At 44.9% G+C, this 23,303-nt stretch overlaps 1 protein-coding gene across 1 annotated transcript in view; it reads right to left on the bottom strand.

Annotated features, from left to right (window-relative positions):
• Positions 1 to 7,068: 7,068 nt before the first annotated feature.
• The window catches only part of LOC136617721 (oocyte zinc finger protein XlCOF6.1-like), a 31,748-nt gene continuing 15,513 nt past the window's right edge, over positions 7,069 to 23,303 (bottom strand). The window contains exons 5-6 of the mRNA XM_066594279.1: positions 23,070 to 23,163; positions 7,069 to 8,592 (exon numbers count right to left, since the gene is read on the bottom strand). Coding sequence (XP_066450376.1) covers positions 7,694 to 8,592; positions 23,070 to 23,163 — 993 coding nt within the window. The 3' untranslated portion in view covers positions 7,069 to 7,693. The remainder of the gene's footprint in view (positions 8,593 to 23,069; positions 23,164 to 23,303) is intronic.

The following is a 23,303-nucleotide window of genomic DNA, read 5'->3' as shown; positions in this document are numbered from 1 at the left end:
GGTCTCTTGCTACTCTACTTGCCTTCTGAATTTTTTGTCTTTGTTCTTTCTTTCCACTTCTAATAGTGAGGGTCTCAAATGTATTAATTAGCTGTATATTTTTACCTGGCTATTCACTTCCCTTCCCATATTGTTCTAGTTTAAAGCTCTCCTAATGAGTGAAGCAAGGCACCCACCACAAATATGCTTACCTTTTTTGTGAGGTGCAACTCGTCTCTAGCAAGCAGTCCATCATATACGTAATTCACTCCATGGTCTAGGAATCCAAATCTTTGCTGATGGCACAATCAACGTAGCCAGTTGTTCACCTCTAGAATCCTGTTCCATCTTCTTATTCCATGGCCATCCACTGGGAGGATGGATGAGAAGACCACCCGAGCTCCTAGTTCCTTCACCTGCTTTCTGAGGTCTTCAAAGTCTCTGCAGATAGTTGCGAGGTCCTTTTTTGCAGTGTTTTGTCCCTACATGTATTAGTAGGAATGGGTAGTGTTCTGTAGGACGGAAAAGTCTTCACAGTCTATTAGACACATCTTTGATTTGTGCACCTGGAAAACAGCACACCTCTCGTGAGGTTATGTCAGGTCTACAGACAGCGGCCTCTGTTCCTCTCAATAGGGAATCCCCTTGTTAGGAAGAGGCTCACCGCTGGGAGCGATGGTGCTCGGCAATGGGCCGGCGGCGGTCTAGCGGGTGTCTCTGCTCGGGTTTCCCCCATGCTGGTGGTCGCTCGGGCTTCTTTTCTGGTGACCAGAAGGCGTTTTTTGCTTTCCGTGAAGGATTTAGATTATACTTTAGTTTGCATCCACACTCTTCTGGGTCGGATTACCAGAAGGTGGGTATTGTTATCTCTCGTTTAAGGGGTGATCCACAAAATTGGGCCTTTTCATTGCCACCTGAATCACCCTCTCGTCAGACCGTGGATGCTTTTGTCACAGCTTTGGGTCAGATATATGATGAACCAGACCGAGCAGGCTATGCTGTGTCCAAGTTGTTAAGTCTCCGTCAGGGCAAAAGTTTAGCCAAAGATTTTTGTTCTTAGTTCTGACAGTTCTGTGTAGATTCTGGGTGGAATGACTGGGCCTTAAAAGATTTATTTCTCACCGGGTTGTCTGAGTCAGTAAAGGACCTGCTGTTGTCTCATCCTGAGCCTAAGACGTTAGAAACTGCCATGACTTTGGCAGTTAAGGCTGACTGTCGTCTTAGGGCCAGACTTAACCCTAGATCTACTAGTTTCTCTCCCGCACTGAAGGAGCAGAATTCCGTTCTACCTAGCAACCATACTGAAGCAATGGAACTGGGGTACATGTCATCTCCAGATCGTAAGGCATTCCGCCTAAAGAACGGGCTGTGTTTCTACTGCAGCGATCCTGGACATCGGGTCACCACCTGTGACAAGAGACATCTGCAGGAAAACTTCTGCTCCTAGGCGATGTCCGGAGGGATCACCTAGGAGCTCAGGTACTTCCAGGTATTTCTAAGTTGCTTCCTCCTTGTTCCCTTACGTTTGGTTCCTGTCAGATTTACGGTCATGCATTTATTGATTCAGGGGCGGCTGCCACTTTTGTAAATTTGGAGTTTGTCAAGTCCTGTGCCTCTGAAGTGCGGGACCTGAGTCCTCCCATACAGGTCTCTGGAATTGACTCCACCCTGTTGACTGCGTGGCTAGTTAAGAATATTACACCCAAACTAACGTTCTCAGTGGGAGCCCTACATACAGAGACCTGTACTTTTCTAGCCATTGAGAATTTATCAGTTGATATAGTTTTGGGGTTACCGTGGTTACGTCTTCACAACCCTGTTATTGATTGGGCAGCCTCTGAGTTGATACAGTGGGAAGATCATTTAACATCTGTCCAACTGCATTCTTCCAGCTGCGAGGTTCCTGGCCTGCCTAAATACTTACGGGAGTTTGCTAATGTATTTTCTAAGCAACTCTCAGAAGTGTTGCCCCCTCATAGGGAATGGGATTGCAAAATTGACCTCATTCCTGGGGGTAAGATTCCCAAGGGGGGAATTTACAGTGTTACAGTCCCTGAACGGGAGGCCATGAAGGAGTATGTAACCAAGAGTTTGGCCAAGGGGCATATACGTCTTTCTGAGTCTCCTGCGGGGCTGGGCTCTTGTTTGTGGAAATGGATGGTAATCTCCGGCCTTGTATTGATTATCGAGCATTAAACAAGATTACTGTAAAGAATCAATACTCACTTCCGCTGATCCCCAATCTCCTTAATCAGGTTATGGGAGCTAGATGGTTCTCCAAACTCGACCTTAGGGGAGCATACAAGCTGATTAGAATTAGAGAAGGGGATGAATGGAAGACTGCATTTAATACTCTTTTCGGGCATTTTGAGTGTTCAGTGATGCCATTTGGATTATGCAATGCCCCAGCCGTTTTTCAGGGATTCATGAACGCTATTTTTCATGATATTCTGGGTACTTTTGTGGTGGTGTATTTGGATGATATTTTGATCTTTTCCCCCAATTGGGAGATGCATCTGAGTCACTTACGTGTTATGCTCTCACGTCTTTGAGAGCATCATTTGTTCGCCAAGCTGGAGAAATGCAAATTTGGGGTCCAAGAGATCTCTTTTTTGGGGTATGTCATAACGCCTTCTGCTATTCAGATGGATTCAGACAAGGTCCGGGCCATAACTGAATGGTGTCAACACACTAATTTAAAGGCTCTGCAATGTTTTCTAGGCTTTGCAAACTTTTACCGTAGATTCATTAGGAATTTTTCAGTTATGGCCAAACCTCTGAAGGACCTTACCAAGAAGGGTGATGAGGTAAACATCTGGTCAACTGAGGCTTTGCACAACTAAAGGCATTCTCATCTGCCCCGGTACTGGAACAACCTAATATCAATTGTCCATTTGTTGTGGAGGTGGATGCTTCCGAGCATGGTGCAGGTGCTGTCCTATCCCAGGGATCTGCCTCACTCTCCAATCTTCTGCCTTGAGCCTTCTTCCCTAGGAAGTTTAGTCCGTCTGAAAGGAATTATGATATTGGCAATAGAGAATTGCTGGCTATCAAATGGGCATTTCAGGAGTGGAGGCATTTCCTGGAGGGCGCCAGACATCAGATTACTGTTTTCACGAATCACAAAAATTTGATTTATCTAGAGTCCGCTAAGCGCCAAAACGCTCGACAAGCCCGGTGGGCTTTATTTTTTTCATGTTTTAATTTTGTAGTTACATATGTGCCAGGGTCAAAGAACCTCAGGGCCGATGCTCTATCACACAGTTTTGAGGCACCTAAACAAAAGGATTCTCAACCCAAAAGTATCCTATCTCCTGGGGTGGTGGTGGCGGCTTTGTCATGACATCTCTGGCCAAATTCTTGCGGCCCAACCGGGTGCTCTGAGTGCCCTTCCTGAAGGGAGGTTGTTTGCACCCAGTGCCTTGCGCTTACTTGTCCTAGAGGAGGTTCATGCATGTTTTGGCGGACCACCCTGGTATTCGTGGCACGTTGGAATTATGCAGACATCTGTACTGGTGGCCTCAGATGGCCCGGGATGTCAGACATTTTGTCGAATCCTGTTCAGTTTGTGCTTCCGGGAAGATTGTCAGGAGACGACCCGAGGGGCCCATTCTGCCACTCCCGGTTCCATGCAGACCATGGTCGCATTTATCCATGGATTTTGTCACCTGTGTCTCAGGGACACTCAGTCATAGGGGTGGTAGTTGACCGGTTCTCTAAGATGGCAAATTTTGTCCCTCCAAAGAAGTTACCATCGGCTCCTGAATTAGCTTCCATTTTCATCAAGTAAGTAGTGCGTTTATACGGCATCCCTGACAATATAGTGTCGGACCAAGGGGTTCAGTTTGTGGCCCGGTTTTGGTGTGCATTTTGTAAAAGCATCAGGGTTGGGTTGTCTTTCTCCACGGCTTTTCACCCCGAATCCAATGGGCAGACTGAGCGCATGAGTCAAGAACTTATTCAATACCTCAGGCTATATGTCAGTGATATTCAGGATCAGTGGGCAGATTTTTTGGCATTAGCAGAGTTTGCCATTAGTAATCACTGTAATTCTGCTTCTGGAACTTCGCCATTTATCTACAATGTTGGCTATCATCCCCGGTGTCCCTTTTTCTGTTTCTCCTGCTTACGAGAATCCTTCAGTGGATTCTATGGTCAAGAGGCTTCAAGAGATTTGGGGTGAGGTACGTCGTAATTCGGAGCATTCTCAGAGGGTCATGCTAAGAAACAACGTGAACAGACTCCCTGTCTCTGACTCATTTTCTGTTGGTCAGTTGATTTATTTATCTTCCAAGAATTTGAAATTAAAGGTTCCCGCACTGAAATTGGCTCCGCGATTTGTGGGACCTTTCCCGGTCACTAGAATTGTCAATCCCGTGGCTTATGAATTGGCATTGCTGGACTCTTGGAAGATTCATAGAGTTTTTCATAAATCTCTGTTGAAAAGATACATCCCTTGAAAAGATATCAGTTCTGCCTCTAGTTTTCTGACTTGGCTATTCCCTGACTCTGACCTTTCTTTTCCCTCGGTTTGACGTTCCTGGTTGGTTTGACCCTGCTATTCCCTGACTCTGAGGTTTTGTGTTTTTCTGTGCCCTTAATGCAGAGTAGGGACCGCCGCCCAGTTGTCACCCTGGCGTTTAGCCCAGGGGGGCAAGTAGGCAGGGACGGGGGAGAGGGCAGGCGTAGGGACTTCCATGCCCCCTGGTTTCTAGCCAGTTCTGACACCCCTACAACCACCACTCTCCTCTTCTTCTCAACAGCACTTTTTCTCCATTCAAGAGGACTTCCTACAAGTTCTTTGTGGGTAGGGTAATTTCTTGCAGTACATCTGTCTCCTTTGTTTTGTTTTCTGTGGGTAGAGTCATTTCTTGCTGTACCCTTTCTCCTCTGCTCTTTGTGGGTGGAGCCATTTCTTGTTGTGCCTCTTTGTCCTTTTGCTCAGAAACCAGTACCAGATCCCCCTGCATGAGAACCTCATACCAGTTCCCAAGCAGTATGGGTGCTGGCTGACTCATATTCTTCCTGCTTCTTTGGGTCACATGCTTCCATTCCTTGGCTTCTGCAGGTACACTGGACATTTCTTTTCCTTCAACATTTTGAAGACTTTCTTCTACTCTGTCCAGGAAATCCTCATCTCCCTTAATACATTTCAATGTAGCTATTCTCTCCTGAAGTCTACGCACCTTTTTCACCAGTAGACACAAGCTTGCATTTCTGGAAGGTGAAAATTAGCTTTTCCTCTGGTGGGTCTGTAAACATATAGCATACGTTGCAGCTCACCAAATGGCTCCTCTCCATTTCCATGTTGTCAGTTGATGTCCACTTCCAAACTTCTAAAAGTCAAGAATTGTAGTGAAGATATATAACTGGTAAAATACCACCAAGTGTACAATCTTGCGTGCCGTTAGGCGTGCGGTTTGTCGATTTCCTCTGAGCAGCTAGACCTGGCTAATCCCAGCAATCTTCCCGCTTACGGTGATTTTTGCTCTTCCCAGAATGCACAGGGAATATGCAAATGATCTTCCTGCAGCTCCAATTTCTAGTTTTGGATCTCACAAGCTACATAAAATGACATGGCAGGCCATATTCAGTCTGCAGGACTTAAGTTTGACACATGCTCCAGGCAAAAATAAAACCCTTTTCTTTTCTTGTTATTCTGTGCTTGTTATATCCTAGTTATGCCTTGGGAGTCTACAGATCCTCTGGTCTGAATCCCTGTCTCAAACTGCTAAACTTCTACACTCTATTCTATTAAGTCCTGTACATGATCCATAAACAATATTTATCACCGAGGCAGAAAAGTTCCCCTTGGAACGAGAGTCTAAATCACTGATGGGAACCACTAAATGATAAAACGTAACTTTTAATGATAAAAAATATTTTAAAAAGCGTATCCGGATATTAATATTAATTTTCTATGCGCTCAGAGAAAAGGAGTTGTGTCACCTATGTTCGCGATCAGCCATAGGATTGTGTATAATAGGGCTTGTATAGTATATTACTCTAGTAGCCCAAGTATACCATGAATGTTTGTCACCAATGCACACTGAAGTCAATAGCACACTTTTGATATTAGGTATATATTGATGATAGTCAGTTAACACTGAGCGTCAATGGTGACAAATCATAATCAGATTGCCCACAACACTATTAATTTTTATGCATTATGGGTTTGAAACATTCAGTTGCAGCCAGCAGTTGGTAAAGCGTCTCAGGCTCTAGGGTACACCTAATTGTTATAATTGTATTCTGTGTACTCTATGGCTAGCAACTTGAATGTTATCTACTCTTGAAAAGAGAAGAATGTATTTGTCAATTTAACATTCTTCTCAAGCCAATGCTGATCAGCTCCTGACACAATGTCCAATTCAGGATAGGATAATTCAATACATATCACTGAGCTGGTTGCTCTATTAGTGACTAATTGCTTGCTATCTAACTCAAACGGAGGAACAATACCATTCTTCTGATTATTAAGCATGAACTGTCACCTCCTAATAGAAGAAAGGTAATGAACTAAGTTCGATTTGTAGAGTTCATCCTTTTCTATGTAACCTGCCACCTACGCGTTTCCACAGTGTTTTAATTACACTGCTTCATCAGGGTGGTTTTAATAGATAAGAACAAGCACAAGCAGCCTGACGGCTGCAGAGTTCTGAGCATAGATGGCATCTATCCCTGATCCCTGGCTGTTTCTCTACTGTTATCCTCTGGCGGTCATTGTTCGGTGATGGGGAGGCTGCTGCTACCCAATAGGCTTTTATAGGTGTTGTGTCGCAAAAAAACCCATTATGGTACCAATATTCTTTTAGCACCTGTTTCTTCTATGGTGACTCCACCCTGCTGCACTGTTTGCTTTTTTGTTTTTAGCCCATGAAACATAAATGTCCACAGAAATGTAAAGATATTTGGGCTGATTGCCTTAATACCCCCCAGCTTCTACAGGCATTACTGAGAATTGCTCTGCGGGTATAGGGAGGGAGGCAGACCTGTTTCTGTGTTTGCATATGTTTTATTTGTGCGTGGATAAGTTTGCCATCTTTTGCCCACATGTGAAGACTTAAGCAATGATCACCCACACAGAAGCTTTGTTCTCCCTTTATTGCATCAATGTAATACAATATTTATATGCACTTGATGGCCTGCTCTTTGTTCCTGATGTACGCTGCTTGTTCTTCTCAGTTTCTTTTTGTATACCTCTGTTTTAAAATGTAAAAATCAAACCTTAAAAAAAAAACAACTGAGTTGTACATCCACCTGGACTAAAGAATCCTCTTCATGAACACACGACCTCCCAGTTACACTTCTGGGACATATGAGCAGTGTCAAAGAAAGTCACCTTTATGAGATTCGCTTCCTCTTTCAACATCTGACGGACCAACAAGAAGGATGGTGTTGCTGGACATGAGGTTCTGAAGATCATTACTCCCCCCCAATTTTTGGTCTTGTACAGTGCTGTATGGATTCAACAGCACAATTACATAAGGTAAGAATACACTCGTTTGTTGGTTTACCAACCATTTTATGGGGAAATGCTACACTCAGCCCAGATTACTTGCTTCTATCTTCAAGCTACAGTGCCCTGTCTTCCAAGATTGTCTCTATATACAGTCTGAATACAGATGAAATACTGGATACAGATGAAATTCCACATATTGAAAAACGAGAATCTGGTTTCTTCTCTCTCTGAATTTTCTGATGAGGTAAAACATCAGAATGGCTTATCTCGCGTGTGATATCTCTGATGTCGAACAAGTTGTGATTTATTCGTGAAACACTTCCCACATTCTGAACATGAATATGGCTTCTCTCCTGTGTGAATTCTCTCATGTCTAACAAGTTGTGATTTATACGTAAAACATTTCCCACATTCTGCACATGAATACGGCTTCTCTCCTGTGTGAGTTTTCTCATGTGTAGAAAGATAGGATTTATCTGTAAAACATTTCCCACATTCCAAACAAGAAAATGGCTTCTCTCCTGTGTGACTTTTTTCATGCCTAGCAAGATGTGGTTTATGTGTAAAACATTTCCCACATTCAGAACATGAAAATGGCCTCTCTCCTGTGTGAATTCTTTGATGTGTAATAAGATTTGATTTATTGATAAAACTTTTTCCACATTCAGAACATGAATGAGGCTTCTCTCCTGTGTGAATTCTTTTATGTATAACAACATGTGATTTATTTGCAAAACATTTCCCACATTCTGAACATGAATACGGCTTCACTCCTGTGTGAATTCTCTGATGTTTAACAAGATGTGATTTATCTATAAAACACTTCCCACATTCTGAACATGAATATGACTTCTCTCCTGTGTGAATTCTTCTGTGTGTATAAAGATTTGAGCTTTGTGCAAGTGGTGTTCCACCATCACTCTGTAACATTTTCCCATTCTGACCCACACTTATTGTAACAACCTGTGATTGGTCAGGAGAAGGTTCCTCATGGTTACGGGGATTATATGATGGATCTGTACTGTGAAGTCCTGGAGGTACATTGATGGTAATGAGGTTTTCTCCTGAAGAGCACTGCACGATATCTTCATCTTCTACCTTATAATTTACCGATAACAAGAAGTTTCCTTCAGAGGTCGCACCGGGATTGTCTGTCAGGATTAAAAATAGATTTGCTTTTTTTCTTTCAAACCACTAAGTAAACTGTTAAGAAAATTGTAGATCAATGTATCAGTTAATTGTTCTTTTATTGCATTGTAGGCTAGAAATATATAGCATGGTGCTAGTATAAGTAGTGAAGGGGTTAAAAGAAACCCTTCTATAGGCCTCTAATCTCTTCTGAGGTAGACAGATAAGACAGTCTGCTAGACCACCCATGTGTATAAGTTTATAGATGGTGTACACAGGAAACGGGACAGACTGCCTCCCTAGCATTCCTTTTCTCTGAATTCATAACGGTTTTATTGTATGTAATAGATACACCTAAGGAGGTGTAATTTATGTTAATCATTTTTTGTTTTAGCCTATCATGTATTATTATTAATCTTGGAGGTATATACTTTTGCTGTGATGTCATTTATAGTATAAAAACCAAATACGCCTTAGAATAAATTAGAAATCATCTGATACAGCACAGGCTGGTGTGATATGTATTTCTCCTGGGCCCAGACTTCTGCACGGGATCTGGGATCATCTTCTCTTTGATAAACACATAAATTCTCCTTACATAAACAATTTTATAAAATTCCAATTAGGTTGAAAACACACAGACTTTTTGATGTTTTTTGGAGGCAGCAGGAAGAAGTCATTCCTGTTTATTTCCCAATCCTTTGACTTAAAACCGCACCAGAAACAGCCTCAAAAAACTGCATGTGTGGTTCCAACCTCATAGGGATAAGGGAGGATTAACACATCTTGCATTGCATCAAATTGCTTTGTGTGGCATTGTAATCAGCATTTATTGTTGCAAAAAAAATTACATGGCCAGTTTTTAATTGTAGATCAATTCAACAGTAAATCTAAAATGCAACATCCACTTTTCTATGATCTCTCACTTAGCTGTCTGAAGTTTTTTTTCTGTTGCTGGGGGGAAGCTGTCTACATACAGATAAGTGCTGCTTTCTTTCCTCTCACTGTGTTGGTGTGTGCACAGTTTCTTTACAGTGTTTTGTGTATCCCTCCTGATATTTTCACAGGGATAGCCAGGTCCTAGAGGAAGCTAATGAGGCCGTCCTTATTGGGATGCTAACTTCACATCTTCCTGACTAATGAGGCGGAGTACATCTATCTTTTATAGTCTGGTGTGGTGTAGTCTATACGGTTTGTGTTTTTGTGGTTCTGTGAGAACACCGCTCTACATCCGTGCTGGGTGTGGTGCTCTACCGCCCCGCGGACGTGACAGTGAGCTTATGTACTCTGACCAAATACTAACCAATACTTTGTATTTATTCATATTCCCATCTGTCTTGTTGTGTTAGTACAATTGGGATTTGGTCGCCTGGTGTTGATGTAGGGTCTTTGTACTTGTTTTTCCTTTTGTTGCTTGCACATTTGGTTCATGTTTGGTGTGAACTGCGTCTGATCATGTGTATATCACATTATTCTTCCCCTTCCAGCCTTATATATATTGCATTTGTCCAGACCTGCATGTGAACGTAACAAAAGGCTACAAAATCTGTCTGACGGAAGGTTATGACAACCCCAGCAACCACTTAGTGCCTCGACTATATTGGGCCTTGATGAGCAAGCAATTTTTAAAATATTTTTCATGTTGACATGTCAAGAGAAGAACAGCAGAGGAAGATGGGTTATCAGCCCACTTGAACATAGGCTTACAGATGCAGCCCATTAAAGTCTGTGGGAAAAGGGAGGAGGAGAAAGAAGTATAGCAGCAGGAAGAGAGAGGAAGGAACAGAGCAGAGGCTGCTGCTTCTAGTGTTTTACCATTTCCAACATTTCAAATTTCTGCAAGTATGTCATTTTAAAGAGTTTTTTTTTTCTATAGTGCACATAAAAATGAGGATTTACACCCCAAAATGGATCCCCCTGTTTGTCCTGTGTTGACGGACATACCCATTGTGGCTCTAATATTATATCCGTATGCACAATGGGGTCCAAATCGAAAGGAGCAGCCAGTGATTTTCAGAACAGTCATTTTGCTTGAAGGTGATTTAGGCCCCATTGCCCACGTGTAGAGCCCTTGGGAGGCCAAAATGATGGAGAACCCCCACAAATGACCCTATTCTGAAGACTAGACCCCGTAACTAATTCAAGTAGGGGTGTACTGCATATTTTACCCCGCAGATTTTGAATGAATGTAAGTAAAGCTGAAGGAAAAATTAAGATTTTACTTTTTTTTTGCAACTGTCATTTTAAAACCTTTTTTTTTTAATACCCCGTTGTGATCCCAATCTGCTTACTGGACACATGGCTCGGCCTGGAAAGGAGCCAACACCCATTGGCTTTCAGGGCACAACCGAATCAATTCCAGGGCCCATCAAGGTGCCCCCACAAGTGACCCCACTTTGAAATCTAGACCCCTTCAACCATTTATCTAGGTGTGTGCTGAGCATTATGACCCCACAGTTTTTCTTTAAATGATTATAAAAGCATGTGAAAAATAAATAAAATGTAATTTTTCCATAAACGTCACTTTCATGACAGCTTCCTTTGTTTCAAGTAGGGAAATTTTACAGCACTAGTTGTCCTGTGTTCAGCAATACCCCCAATCTTCTTACTGGACCCATGGCTCGGCCTGGAATGGAGGAAACACCCATTGGATTTCAGGGCACAACTGAATAAACTCCAGGCCCCATTGGTCACTTGTGCAGAAAGAAAATGACTCCCTAAAATCCCCCCCCCCCCCTGAAATCTTAGAAAAAGTAATAATGTAAACTGTGAGGAATGTCTGAAAACGGGTAATAACAGAGTCTGGTTGGGATGGGCACATGGGGCAATAATACCGGGTATCCCTCCTCCTTCCATGCTTTTTAGGGGGTATTTCTTGCCCCCAGCGGCCGGGCCGGGGTGTAAAGTGGCGCTCTGTAATCTCCGTAATCTTGCGGAGGTGCGGCGGTCTCACACAGAAGACGCTCAACAAGCTGCTCCTGGAACTGCAGGAAGGCGAGTGTTCCCGGGGCTTCTTGTAAAATAGGTATTACAGGTAGCGGTCTGAATAACGCCGGGCTCACACGGCCGGATGTGGGATCCGCTTGAGGAGGCCTGCAGCGGATCCCAGCTGTGAGCTGCGTACAGACATGTACTGCGCACAACTGCCCACTCACACAGGCGGTCATGCGCAGTGCACCTTTGTTTATTTCCCGCATTGTAGCTTAGCGATGACGCGGGTACCCGCAGCCCGAACACAATGTAGTTGCGTATTGTCTGCGGGTATATCTGCGACCATGGAGCACAATAGGCGTTATGTTGCAGATATCTGCAGTAAAATAGAACCTGCTGCTTTCAGTTTTTTTGTGAGTGGATTACATAATTGTGTAATCCAGTGCATGCGATTGATCCACATATTACCATGGATCGAACACTCGGGAATCCGGTCATGCGAGACCATCCTAAGGTAGATCGCCACCTTTTTATACTATTTGATAATGGTGATCACGTGACCGGGGACATCTCAATGAGGCCTTCGGTCACTGATCCAGGCTCTCGGCTACCTTTGATAGTTGGGAACAAGGAGATTTTAAATTTCCCGGGCCTTCCTCAGCTTCTGTGCTTGCATCCGCCATTTTGCAGACGGCACATGCGTATAAGCAAGAAAAAGGTCCGTGGATAAACATCCCATCAGGGAACAGTGCCAGAGGCCTTAGGTAAGTCATTTCACCTCCCCTCATGGATCAGATCCGTGACTTGAGGTGGAAATTTAACTTTTTTAAACTTTTACATGATCGCCATTATGCACTGGATAATGGCGATCACATGACCAGGGACCGTACACTGCGGCACCCCCGTGAAATCTCCAGGCTCTCAGCTACCTTTTGGAGATTTTAAATTTCCCGGGCAATCCTTGGCTTTCGCGCATTCGCTCGCCCTTTTGCCGACAGGCACAGAAGTCGGGGAAAGGTCTGCGGGTAAAGATCCCATCAGAGGACAAATCCAGGGACCTTAGGTAAGTAATTTCATCTCCCATCACAGATATGATCCATTGGGGGAGATGAAACTTTAACTTTTTAAACCTTTTTTAAACTTTACATGGTCAATGTTATCTATTGGATAACCGCAATCATGTGACTGGGGAATGCATACCAGTGACATCTCCTTGCTCTCAGCTAACTTTGACAGCTGGGAGCAAGGAGATTTTAAATTTCCTGGGCCCTTCATTTGTGCACGTGCGCCTGACATTTTGCCTTTGGCATGCATTCGCAAAAGATGGCGTCAGGTGCTTACAGGACTAGATCTCCGCAGGACATCGCGGAGGCCAGAGATGAGTAGTTTCAGCTCTCCTCACATATCCGATCCATGAGGGGAGGTGAAACGTTTAACTTTATTTAACTTTTTTTTATGCGATCACTGTTATTTTTATGCTCACCGCGGTCCCCCATGACAACTCCTGACTATCGGCTACCTCCAGAAATCGATAGCTGCAAGCTGTCAACACTCCACGACTCCGTGGCTTTAGTCTACAGCGCTGGCGTGTTTCTATGGCACTGCAGCTTAAAGCCCAGACACGCAGGATGTGAAAACACATATAGATGTTCACTAAGGGGTTAATGGAATATATCCAAAGAAGCTATAAAATATTATATATATATATATATATATATATATATATATATATACACACACACACACACATTCATTCAAAATAAATCTTGTTATTTGCATAGCGCCAATTTATACCACAGCGCTTTCAGGTAATTATTATTAATTACCCCCCACCAAGCTGGGTTCTCATTTTACCAACCTCGGAAGGATGGAAGGCTGAGTCAACCTCGAGCCGGCTACCTGAATCATGCGGGGATTGAACTTGCAACCTTCAGGTTGTAGGCGAGAGCTTACACACAAAGAGAGAGTCATTGCATATGGAAGCCGTAGTTTACGAGGTGCTGAAAGGAATGATGGAAACTACAGTTCCTTCAAGTGAGAGCTGCTAACTCATGAATCCACCGATAAGCATGTGAAAGTTTTAGGGTTGCTAATACGGTAACAATGATGCATGGAGCCACTTGCAATGTTGATTCCTGTCTTGAGTGTCAATGATGGTTATAAACTTGGACTCCTAAATTCTTCTATGACGTTGAGACTTTTCGTATAGTGACTTTCATATGTTCTATGTTGTATGTGTGACTAGAACAATGCTCAGCCACAGTAAATGTCCTGTTGGGGGTCTTTATGTCGGAGAACCAGAACAAAAACTGAAAGCGAGGATGAGATCTCATCGCCACACGATTAAAGAAAGAAAGAAAGGTGGAATTACCTGCGGCTGAGCATCGTTCTAGTCGCGGACACGACATATGAAAGTTACTATATATATATATTGTCTCAATGTCACATAAGAATTTGGGAGTACAAGTTTATAATCGTCATCGACACTATCAAGCAGGGACTGAACCTCGAAGGGGACTTCTTGTATTAGTGGAGAATATGAGAAATCCATAGCAGAGATAACACGTTGGCCTGGTGACCCCCTAACACCAATCTAGAGAACTTAAAAGCCTCACATCCCTTACCAGTGGATTCATTATTTACTGCTCTACTCATCCTGCTCTGGTATTTTAATCCCACCGTGTCTTTGTGTGTGGGTGTGTATACATTTAATCTTTGGATGTTTTGCATTAAACCTGAGGAAGAACTCTTAGTAGGTTTGAAAGCTACTATAACATCATGTCTTTTGTTACATATTAAAATGTATCATATCTACAAGATGACTTGGTTTCTCTTCCTGAGAACAATCACAGTTTGCTCTACTGGCTAACACCGTACCAAACCTTTTCTTTACTACCTTATCACAGTGACTGCTTCACAGACACACTGCTCAGTACTGCTGTATAATGACCCCCATGCTGCTGCTGCTTCTAGTAGGGTCGGTCTTTTCAATTATCATTATAAAAACTAGTGAATAGCATAAATAGGATTATCTTTAGAGGCTTTTATAAAGATTTCAGTCATATCAGGTGGCTCACTCATTTCTTTCTGCTCTTCCACTATGGAAACTGGTCATTGAAGAGGTCTCCTGTCTAGAGGTCTTAATCAGAAGTAAATCTCATTGAGACTGCTAGGAATACACCTGGTCCAGATGGCTTGTTGGGTAAGTAGTATAAGGCCTCATGTCCACAGCAAAAATGAAATTTTAAAAACTGCGTGGGTCTCCCGCGCCTGGGATCCATGCCCATAGGGAATCATTGGGCACCCACAGGTAATTAACTACCTGTGGATGTCATTTTCCTCGCATGTGCAAGAAAACAACCACAGCATGCTCCATTTATGTGCGGTTTTCCCGTATGGACAGCTCTTGTGGCTTTTATTGAAGCCAATGGAAGCCATCCGAATCACTGCGTCCATACCGCGGGAAAGCAGGAGTTTAAAAAAAATGATGACATGGTGCACGCATTCGGCATGCCGCTGTCGTCCCGAGCACATCCGCTGTACAGAAGAAAGAAGATCCGGCCTGCACGGAGGAGAGCCCCGCAGAGTCCAGACAGGTGAGTATATTGCATTTTCTGGTCTCATGTCTGCGGCCCAGTGGGATCCGCTGCAGGATTCTACGCGGGGAAACCATGCAGGCCTGTGGACATGAAGCCTTACGCCAATAGTAAATATCACTGAGATTGAATAGGTTTATTCTTTCCCTTGTACCCCTTCAGCAGGTGAGTTTTGTGCCTGGGAAAGTGATATTGATATACAATGCATTTCTAAATAGCTGAGGTAAGCTCCCATCACGGCTCATACTATCCTTCCACTCCTGACAGACCACATTTTTGGGAGCTTCTCTCCAACTTGTATTCATTTCCTAAAATGAGGGCCAAATTCATCTCTTATATGTTTTCACCAAAAGCCAGGATCTGAACAAAACTACATATTTCTGATTCCACTTCCTATGGAGAGAGTCAGAACACGGGGCTACCATCCATCTTGTTTTTATTTATCTTAGCAATTGAGTCCATAGCAGTCGTGACTCATCCATCACCAAATATTAAACGTATGGCCGATAGATTCCATAGTGGATGACACTTTAATTTACTGTATTGGCTGATGAAGGCCCCACTCTTCTTTCACTACTTGATCCCACAGAGAAGTACTTCTCTACAGTACACCCTCATAAGTAGCAGCATCATGGGGGACATTATGGGGAAGCACAGAGCAGTATAGTGAATCTAGTATTGGTGAATAACCTTTATTTAACATGCACCATGTATATGTACCCAGGCTTAGCATTACAGGATAGCATGCGTGTAGGGCTGGTTAGTATACACTGAATGTTTCGGTCTGATTTACCTTTTTCAACGGCACACCTACAAAAATATACAAATATTAATCTTTTTTTTTTTAAAGGACTGAACAGATATACACTTTGTAAAAAAACTAGAAATTGTAATTTTGCTGTAAAACCCGGCATGCAGTTCCATCTCGGGCAGATCTGTAAATGATGTGAGTTGTGGAGTGATTAGTTGAATAGTCTTGTCACCTGAGAAGTGGGTACCCCATTGGCCTATAAGAGGCTCTCGGAGGCTCCTTGTGTGTAGTGACCTCCTCTTCTACTTGTGTAGAGCTTGATCATCACTAGACATTTCTACAACGCAGAGAAAAGATTTCACTTCGTTACCAGAGTCTGAGAGGGGCGCATTATTGGGATGTAAGAAGTGGAATGGTCCTATCCATGAATTGTTACCCACCATCCGTTCTGACCAGACTGTTAGGAGGTCTTGAGACCAGTGGATGAGGGCACACAAGGTGACCAAGCTCAGTACGCCCTCTACAGACCACCAGTAGAGAGGAGTGTCTGACCAGAATGTTAGGAGGTGTTGGGATCAGTGGATGTGTGAGGACACAAAGGTGACCAGGCTCAGGACGCCCCCTACAGACCACCAGCAGAGAGGAGATTCTCATTATTTGACAAGCACCAGCAGCTCTAACTGTCTCATTGCCTGCCATACAGAAAAAGAGAGGCACCATCGTTACACCCCGGTGTCTGTTGGAACCATTTCCAGGGGCTTTGCTGAAGGACATTTGGTCTTACGGCCCCCATTACATGTACAGCCTTTGACATCCACCATCGCCTCTGTTTGCAGTGATGTCGTGAGCTATGAAACTGGATGGTACAAAGTGGAACCGGGTTGTCTTCAGTGATGAATCCAAGCTTAGCTTGGCTGGCGACATATTAACTTTTTCCACAACACTTTTGCCCTATTCAGCAATTCCAGCAACCTGATTGGTTGTTTGGGTTGGCTGATTCCCCGCCCCCTTTTGAAATGTGCATGAGGATAGAGTTTGTTATGTCTAGAGCAGCCTAGAATATCCCCCATAACTGATGTTCTCCTTATCTTCTTTCTAGGAGGTCAGGGTTGGAACAGGACAGAAGGATAGCTATGTAGGCGACAAAGCTCAGAGCAAGAGGGGTATCTTGACCCTGAAGTACCCCAAAAGGGTGCAGTGAAGGGGCAGTGACTTGGCCAACCCAAACAACCAATCAGGTTGCTGGAATTTCTGAATAGGGCAGAAGTGTGGTAAAAAAAAGTTAATATGCTGTCTGGAGACCTCAGGGTGAGCAGCTCAATCCTGCCCCCTGCTGGTGTGATGGTCTGGCGGGTCCCCCTAGTAGTGGGACAATGACAGCTCAGCGATATATTCAGGACATCCTGCAGCCATGTGTTCCTCTTATGGCGGCTTCCAAGAGGCAGCAGGATAATGCTTGGCTGTACACACAAAGGGGTCACAGGAAGCCCCCACAACATTGCCACACTTCTGTTACATTAGAGGAATTTTGTATGGCTACTTACAACCCTAATTCTAAACCCAAAACCTCACCATCAGGAGTGAGACTGTTACCATGCGGCAGTTGCTGGTCCTTCCGAGGCGGCGGTGTGTGCGGGCTCACAGTTGGGGCGCACCCACCTCGACTGTTGCCAGGGGCGCGGGTGCCTGGCCGGCGTGGTGCTGGTGGAGCGCGGTGCTGTGCACGAGCTCCCTTCTGTTGTGTTCTGTTGGGAGTTGGCTGTCTCCCTGTCTCCACCCCTGGGCGGAGGCTTTTGTTTAAAGGTCGGGCAGAAACTTGCAATCATTGCCAGTTATTGTTTTCCCTCAGTGTGCTAGCTAGTCTGCCTCTGTTGGTCTCCTGCCTCTGTCAGCTTGTCTGCTATACTTTGCTGTTATCCAGCAGGTTTTTCCATCTGCCTCAGTTCTGCTTAGTATTGTTCTTGTTGGTTATTTACATCTGCCTTTTCTCTCGGTATTCTACCCTTCCATCCAGGTACGCCAGCGTCCTTTTTTCAGTCCCTAGTGAGAGTAGGGACCGCCGCCCAGTTGCCTGCCTGGGGTTAGCCAGGAGTGGAGGCAAGTAGGCGGGGACAGGGGTTGTGGGTGAGATCTAGGGCACCCGGGCTGGCGTATCAAGGGTAGTATACCGTAACATAATAACTGGCGCTTAAAAATTGCTCTCCAATGGAGGCCATGAGTACCCTCGCAAGTCAGTTGCAGGATTTAGTGGTCTGGATCCACGACTTGTCCGGTCGTATCATGGCCCAGGAGTAGCGGGAGTTAGTGCATGTTTCTACTGCCCCTTCTATTCCTGAGCCCAAGTGTCAACTTCCTGAGGTATTTTCAGGGGAGAGGAGCAAGTTTTTTGTTTTTCAGATGCGGCCCCGCTCCTCCTGCTTAGAATCCCAGAAAGCTGGATTGATTATATCCTTACTTCGGAGTCCCCCCCCAGACATGGGCCTACTCCTTACCCGAGAGTTCGGCTTGCCTGCAGTCAGTTGATTTGTTTTTGTGCAGCGTGCAGGGTTGGTGGTGTCTCATCTCATGTCTCTATGTCAGGGGCAGCAGTGGGTAGAAGACTATTGCTCTAAATTTAGACTGTATGCAGGTGAAACCTCTTGGAATGATAGCGCGCTTGAAGATGTATTTTTGTGGGGCCTTTCTGATGCTGTCAAGGATCTACTCATTTCTCATCCCGCTCCCTTGACACTCAATGAGGCGATGGAATTGGCAGTTAAGGCTGACAGGAGGCTGAGATCTAGAAAAAAGGAACGGCAGGCCTGTAAGGATAGGGAATCCAGTAGACCCGCTCCCACTTCTCCCATGCCAACTTCTGGTGTCAAGCCTATAGAAAAGGACCAGTTAAGTCCCAAGGAACGGCGACAGTTCTGTATGATTCATCGTCTCTGCCTCTATTGTGGGAAAGCCGGACATCGTGTAGCGACCTGTCCTCAGAAGTGTCTACAACATCAGTCCGAACCAGCGGAAAACTTCAGATCCTAGGCAATCTTTGGGAGGATCGCCTAGGATCACATGTACTCCCTAAGTTGTTGGTGCCTTGTCAGATTGGCTTCCGGAGTTTCACTCGGTCCGGTCAAGCTTTTATTGATTCGGGTGCTGCCGCCAATTTGATTAGTTTAAGTTTTGTCAGACCTCAGACCTCCCATACGCTTCACTAGTATTGATTCTAGCCCTCTGTCTGCAGGTGTTGCACAATGGAGGACTCGCATGTTACAGTTAACTGTGGGTGTTCTCCATTCTGAGAATCTGTCGTTCTTGGTAATGGAAAGGATGTCCGTTGATGCAGTGCTGGGTATGCCCTGGTTGGCACTGCACAATCCCCTATTTGATTGGTCCACTCGGGAATTGACACATTGGGGGTTGGCCTGTCATAGTCACTTAGCTACTCTATCCATGTGCTCAGCAGATACCATACTTATCCCGGAGTATTTGTCTGATTTTCAGGATGTATTTTCCAAGAAGCTGTCTGAGACTTTGCCTCCCCATAGGGAGTGGGACTGTGGTATTGATTTGATCCCCGACAGTCCCATCCCTAAGGGAGCCATTTTCAATTTGCCTGGGCTTGAGCACGAAGCCTTTAAGTCCTATATCTCGGAGTCTCTGGCCAAACGACATATCCGGCCATCCAGTTCCCCTGCCGGGGCAGGTCTCTTCTTTGTAGAGAAGAAGGATGAGACATTGATGCCTTGTGTGGATTATCTGGCTTTGAATAAAATTACAGTGAAGAACCAGTGCTCCTTGCTCCTGATTTATTGAATCAGGTGGTAGGGGCCCACTGGTTTTCCAAATTGGACTTAAGGGGGGCTTATAATTTAATTTGTATCCAAAATGGAGATGAGTGGAAGACCGCATTCAACACCTCGTTCGGACATTTTGAATATCTAATCATGCCCTTCGGACTTTGTAATGCCCCCGCTGTGATCCAGGAGTTTATGAACGCGGTCTTCCACGACTTCCTGGGGGTATTTTTGGTCATATATCTCGATGACACTCTGGTGTACTCCCCAGACTGGGATTCACATGTGCGGCACCTGAGGATGCTTCTGACCCGTGTGTGTGAGCACCAACTTTTTGTCAAGTTGGAGAAATGCATTTTTGGTACTAAACAAGTGTCTTTCCTTGGTTATGTGATTTCACCCACGGAGATTCAAATGGAGTCTGATAAAGTGGCAGCAATCTCCCAATGGGTCAGACCAGATAATCTGACATTTTACCGTAAATTCACTTAGAATTATTCTGTTATTGCTCAACCCCTGACCGATCTTACCAAGAAGGGTGCTGACTTGGTAAGATGGTCGCCAGAGGCCCTAGAGGCTTTTAGTCATCTCAAAAGGGCGTTTACTGCTGCCCCGGTGCTAGTACAGCCTGACGCGCGGCGACCGTTCTTCATTGAGGTCGATGCGTCTGAGGTGGGGGCAGGGGCTATATTGTCTCAGGAAGTCAGTGGGAGATCTGGGTATAGTCCATGTGCGTTCTTCTCGCGGAAGTTCAGTTCGGCGGAACGTAACTACAAAGTGGGTAATCATGAGTTATTGGCAATTAAGTGGTCTCTAGAAGAGTGGCGTCACCATCTTGTGAGGGCAAGGCATCCTATTACCGTGTATACGCTAAGAGACTCACAGGCCAGGTGGGCGTTGTTTTTGGCCAGGTTTAACCTCATCGTTACATATATTCCAGGGGAGAAGAACGTGAAGGCAGGCGCCCTCTCACGGAGTTTCGTTTTCCGGAAAGTGAGACAGTGGCTCTCTAGAATATCTTGGCACCTGGGGTGGTGGTGGCAGCTGTAGAATCTGATCTCGTTCGTCATCTACAAAATTGCCAGCAGGACGCTCCCTCGGGGGTGCCGGAGGGCAGATAGTTTGTGCCAGAGACCTTGCGTCTTAGAGTCATTATCTGTTCTCGCAGGCCATCTCGGGGTTCAGGGGACTCTGGATTTTTGTACTAGACACTACTGGTGGCCAGGCATGTCTCAAGAGATGGGATGCTCTGTCTGTGCACACAGTAAAAGTCGTCGTCCTCCAGAGGGGCCTCTGAGACCGTTACCGGTGCCTTCCCATCCGTGGTCGTATTTATCGGTAGATTTTATCACCGATCTACCTAAGTCTCAGAGGTTCACCACTATCCTAGTTGTAGTAGACCGTTTCTCAAAGATGGCACAATTCATGGCGTTAAAGAAGCTACCTTTTGCGACAGAATTTTCCAAGATTTGTTGTAAAAGAAATCATTCCCCTACATGGGGTTCCCGAGAACATCATATCTGATCGCGGTGTTCGGTTTGTTGCGCAATTTTGGCAAGCCTGCTGTAGAAACCTGGGAACATCGCTTTCCTTTTCGCCAGCATTCCACCTGCAGACTAATGGTCAGACTGAGTGGAAGAACCAGGATTTAGTGCAATATTTACAGTTGTTTGCTAGTGAAAAGGCTCATCAGTGGGCAGAGTTCCTGCTGTTGGCAGAGTTTGCACTAAACAACCGTGCTTATTCTTCCACTGGGGTATCTCCATTCCTGTGCGTATATGGTCAGCATCCTCGCTTCCTTACAGCTATTTCTGCGCCGTCTGCCTGTCCTGCAGCTGATGTCGCCACAGATGCGCTGCAGGGGGTATGGAAAGAAGTACAGAAGAACCTGGAAGCAACGGGGGCTCGTATGCAGTTGCGTAGTGGGAGGAGTCTGTCAGTATCTGAACCTTACAGGATGGGACAGAAGGTATATTTGTCTTCTAGAAATCTGAAATTGGAGGTTCAGTCTTTGAAACTGGCGCCGCGTTACGTGGGTCCCTTTGTCATCACGCGTGTAGTAAACCCGCTTGCTTATGAACTTGATTTACCAGCTATATGGAGGGTTCACAGGGTTTTTCATAAGTCATTTTTGAAACCTTTTGTCCCTTCGGTGAGTAGGCAGGGACAGGGCTCGTGGGTGAGATCTAGGGTATGCAGGCTGGCGTATCAAGGGTAGTATACCATAACAGAGACAGAGTCAGTAGCCACAGTTCACAGAGATAAAACACTAGAAGTCGCAGCAGCCAGTTTGGGTAAAGGTGTTTTTTACACGGAACAATTATTGTAAGCAAAATATATATTGCTGGATTGTTCAAATTTGAACGCTAATTGTTTAGGCCAACAACGAGCAAGAAATTTGTTTCCCTCTCATTCATAGTGTGATTGTTCTCAGTAAAAGAAACTGTTACTCCAGCAGACCGAGGCGCCGCCCTGTCTCCTGAGTCTGCTTCTGTGTCTTCCAGCACTCACAGGGTTACTGTGATGGCTCCTCTGTCCAGCCTGCCGAGAGTTGTAATTAGCTTCCCATTTAAACCCTCTAGACCTTACCCACAATGCTTGTGGTGTTGTCATCTCCTGTATGACTGCATGCAAGCTGCTGGTGCAGCCACCTGTCTGTGTTCAGTTCGTTGTGCACCCTAAACCAGTTTATACTCTATGTCGATGTGTTTCCAGCTTCCTGTGTGCCGGTTGCTGGATTCTGTTTGTCTGTCTACTCTCTGTATCTGTGATCTCAGGTCGGCTTCCGGTTTTCAGTTTATTTTTTCACTCCTGCATATCTGCTGTGCAACGACCCTGGATGCCCATCCTAACCAGGTAGGTAGAGACGTCTAGGAGTCAGAAAAGGCGTCCTGGACCTCTCCACCTTCTGGGGTACCTCCAGGACAGGAACACCTCATCCATCAGAGTCCAGGGTGAGGCCCATTCTCATTATTAAACCGAGTTCCCGCATTCTCTTCCGTCCTCACCTTGCTGTCGGCTGTCTCTCCTGCCGAGTGGTTCCATTTGGCAGGGAGACACAGTGGATCCACAACCCATTCATATCAGAAACCAAGTGATCTTGTAGATATGATACCTTTTAATGGCCAACAAAAATACATGATGTTATAGTGAGCTTTCGGACTTGACAGGGTCCTTCATTAAGTCATAAAGGAACCTATGAGGTCCGAAAGCTTGCACTAACATCATAAAAGGTCTCATATCTACAAGATGTCTTGGTTTCTCTAACTGAGAACAATCACACTTTGCTCTACTGGCGACACCAGATTTATTTTTTACCTCTCGCTCATGTTATGCAGGCATAAAAATCATTGTTTGCTCGTTTACACATTTATTTGTTCAGTCACTGGTCTTTACTAGAGCGCAACCGAACCTTAAGGACCCCCCAGCTCATCATCACCTACCTGCGGGAAATTCCTCCTCCACTTCACTCTTCCACGGGTGATCGCCCCTCATCCTCTCTTCTTCTACCACCTCCACTTTAATATCATCTTCACCCTGATGTGTCATATGGAATAATTCAGTACATTATGGCGGTGCGGCGGGAAATCTAACCAGCCACCGAAATCTATGTCTGCAGGGGAAAGAGCCCCACCCCCTATATACAGCAGGACCAGAGAGCTCCACCCACTATATAG

This window comes from Eleutherodactylus coqui, chromosome 1 (assembly GCF_035609145.1).
Source record: "Eleutherodactylus coqui strain aEleCoq1 chromosome 1, aEleCoq1.hap1, whole genome shotgun sequence".
NCBI classification, from domain to species: Eukaryota; Metazoa; Chordata; class Amphibia; order Anura; family Eleutherodactylidae; genus Eleutherodactylus; species Eleutherodactylus coqui.
This window is presented reverse-complemented; position numbering and strand designations above follow the sequence as displayed.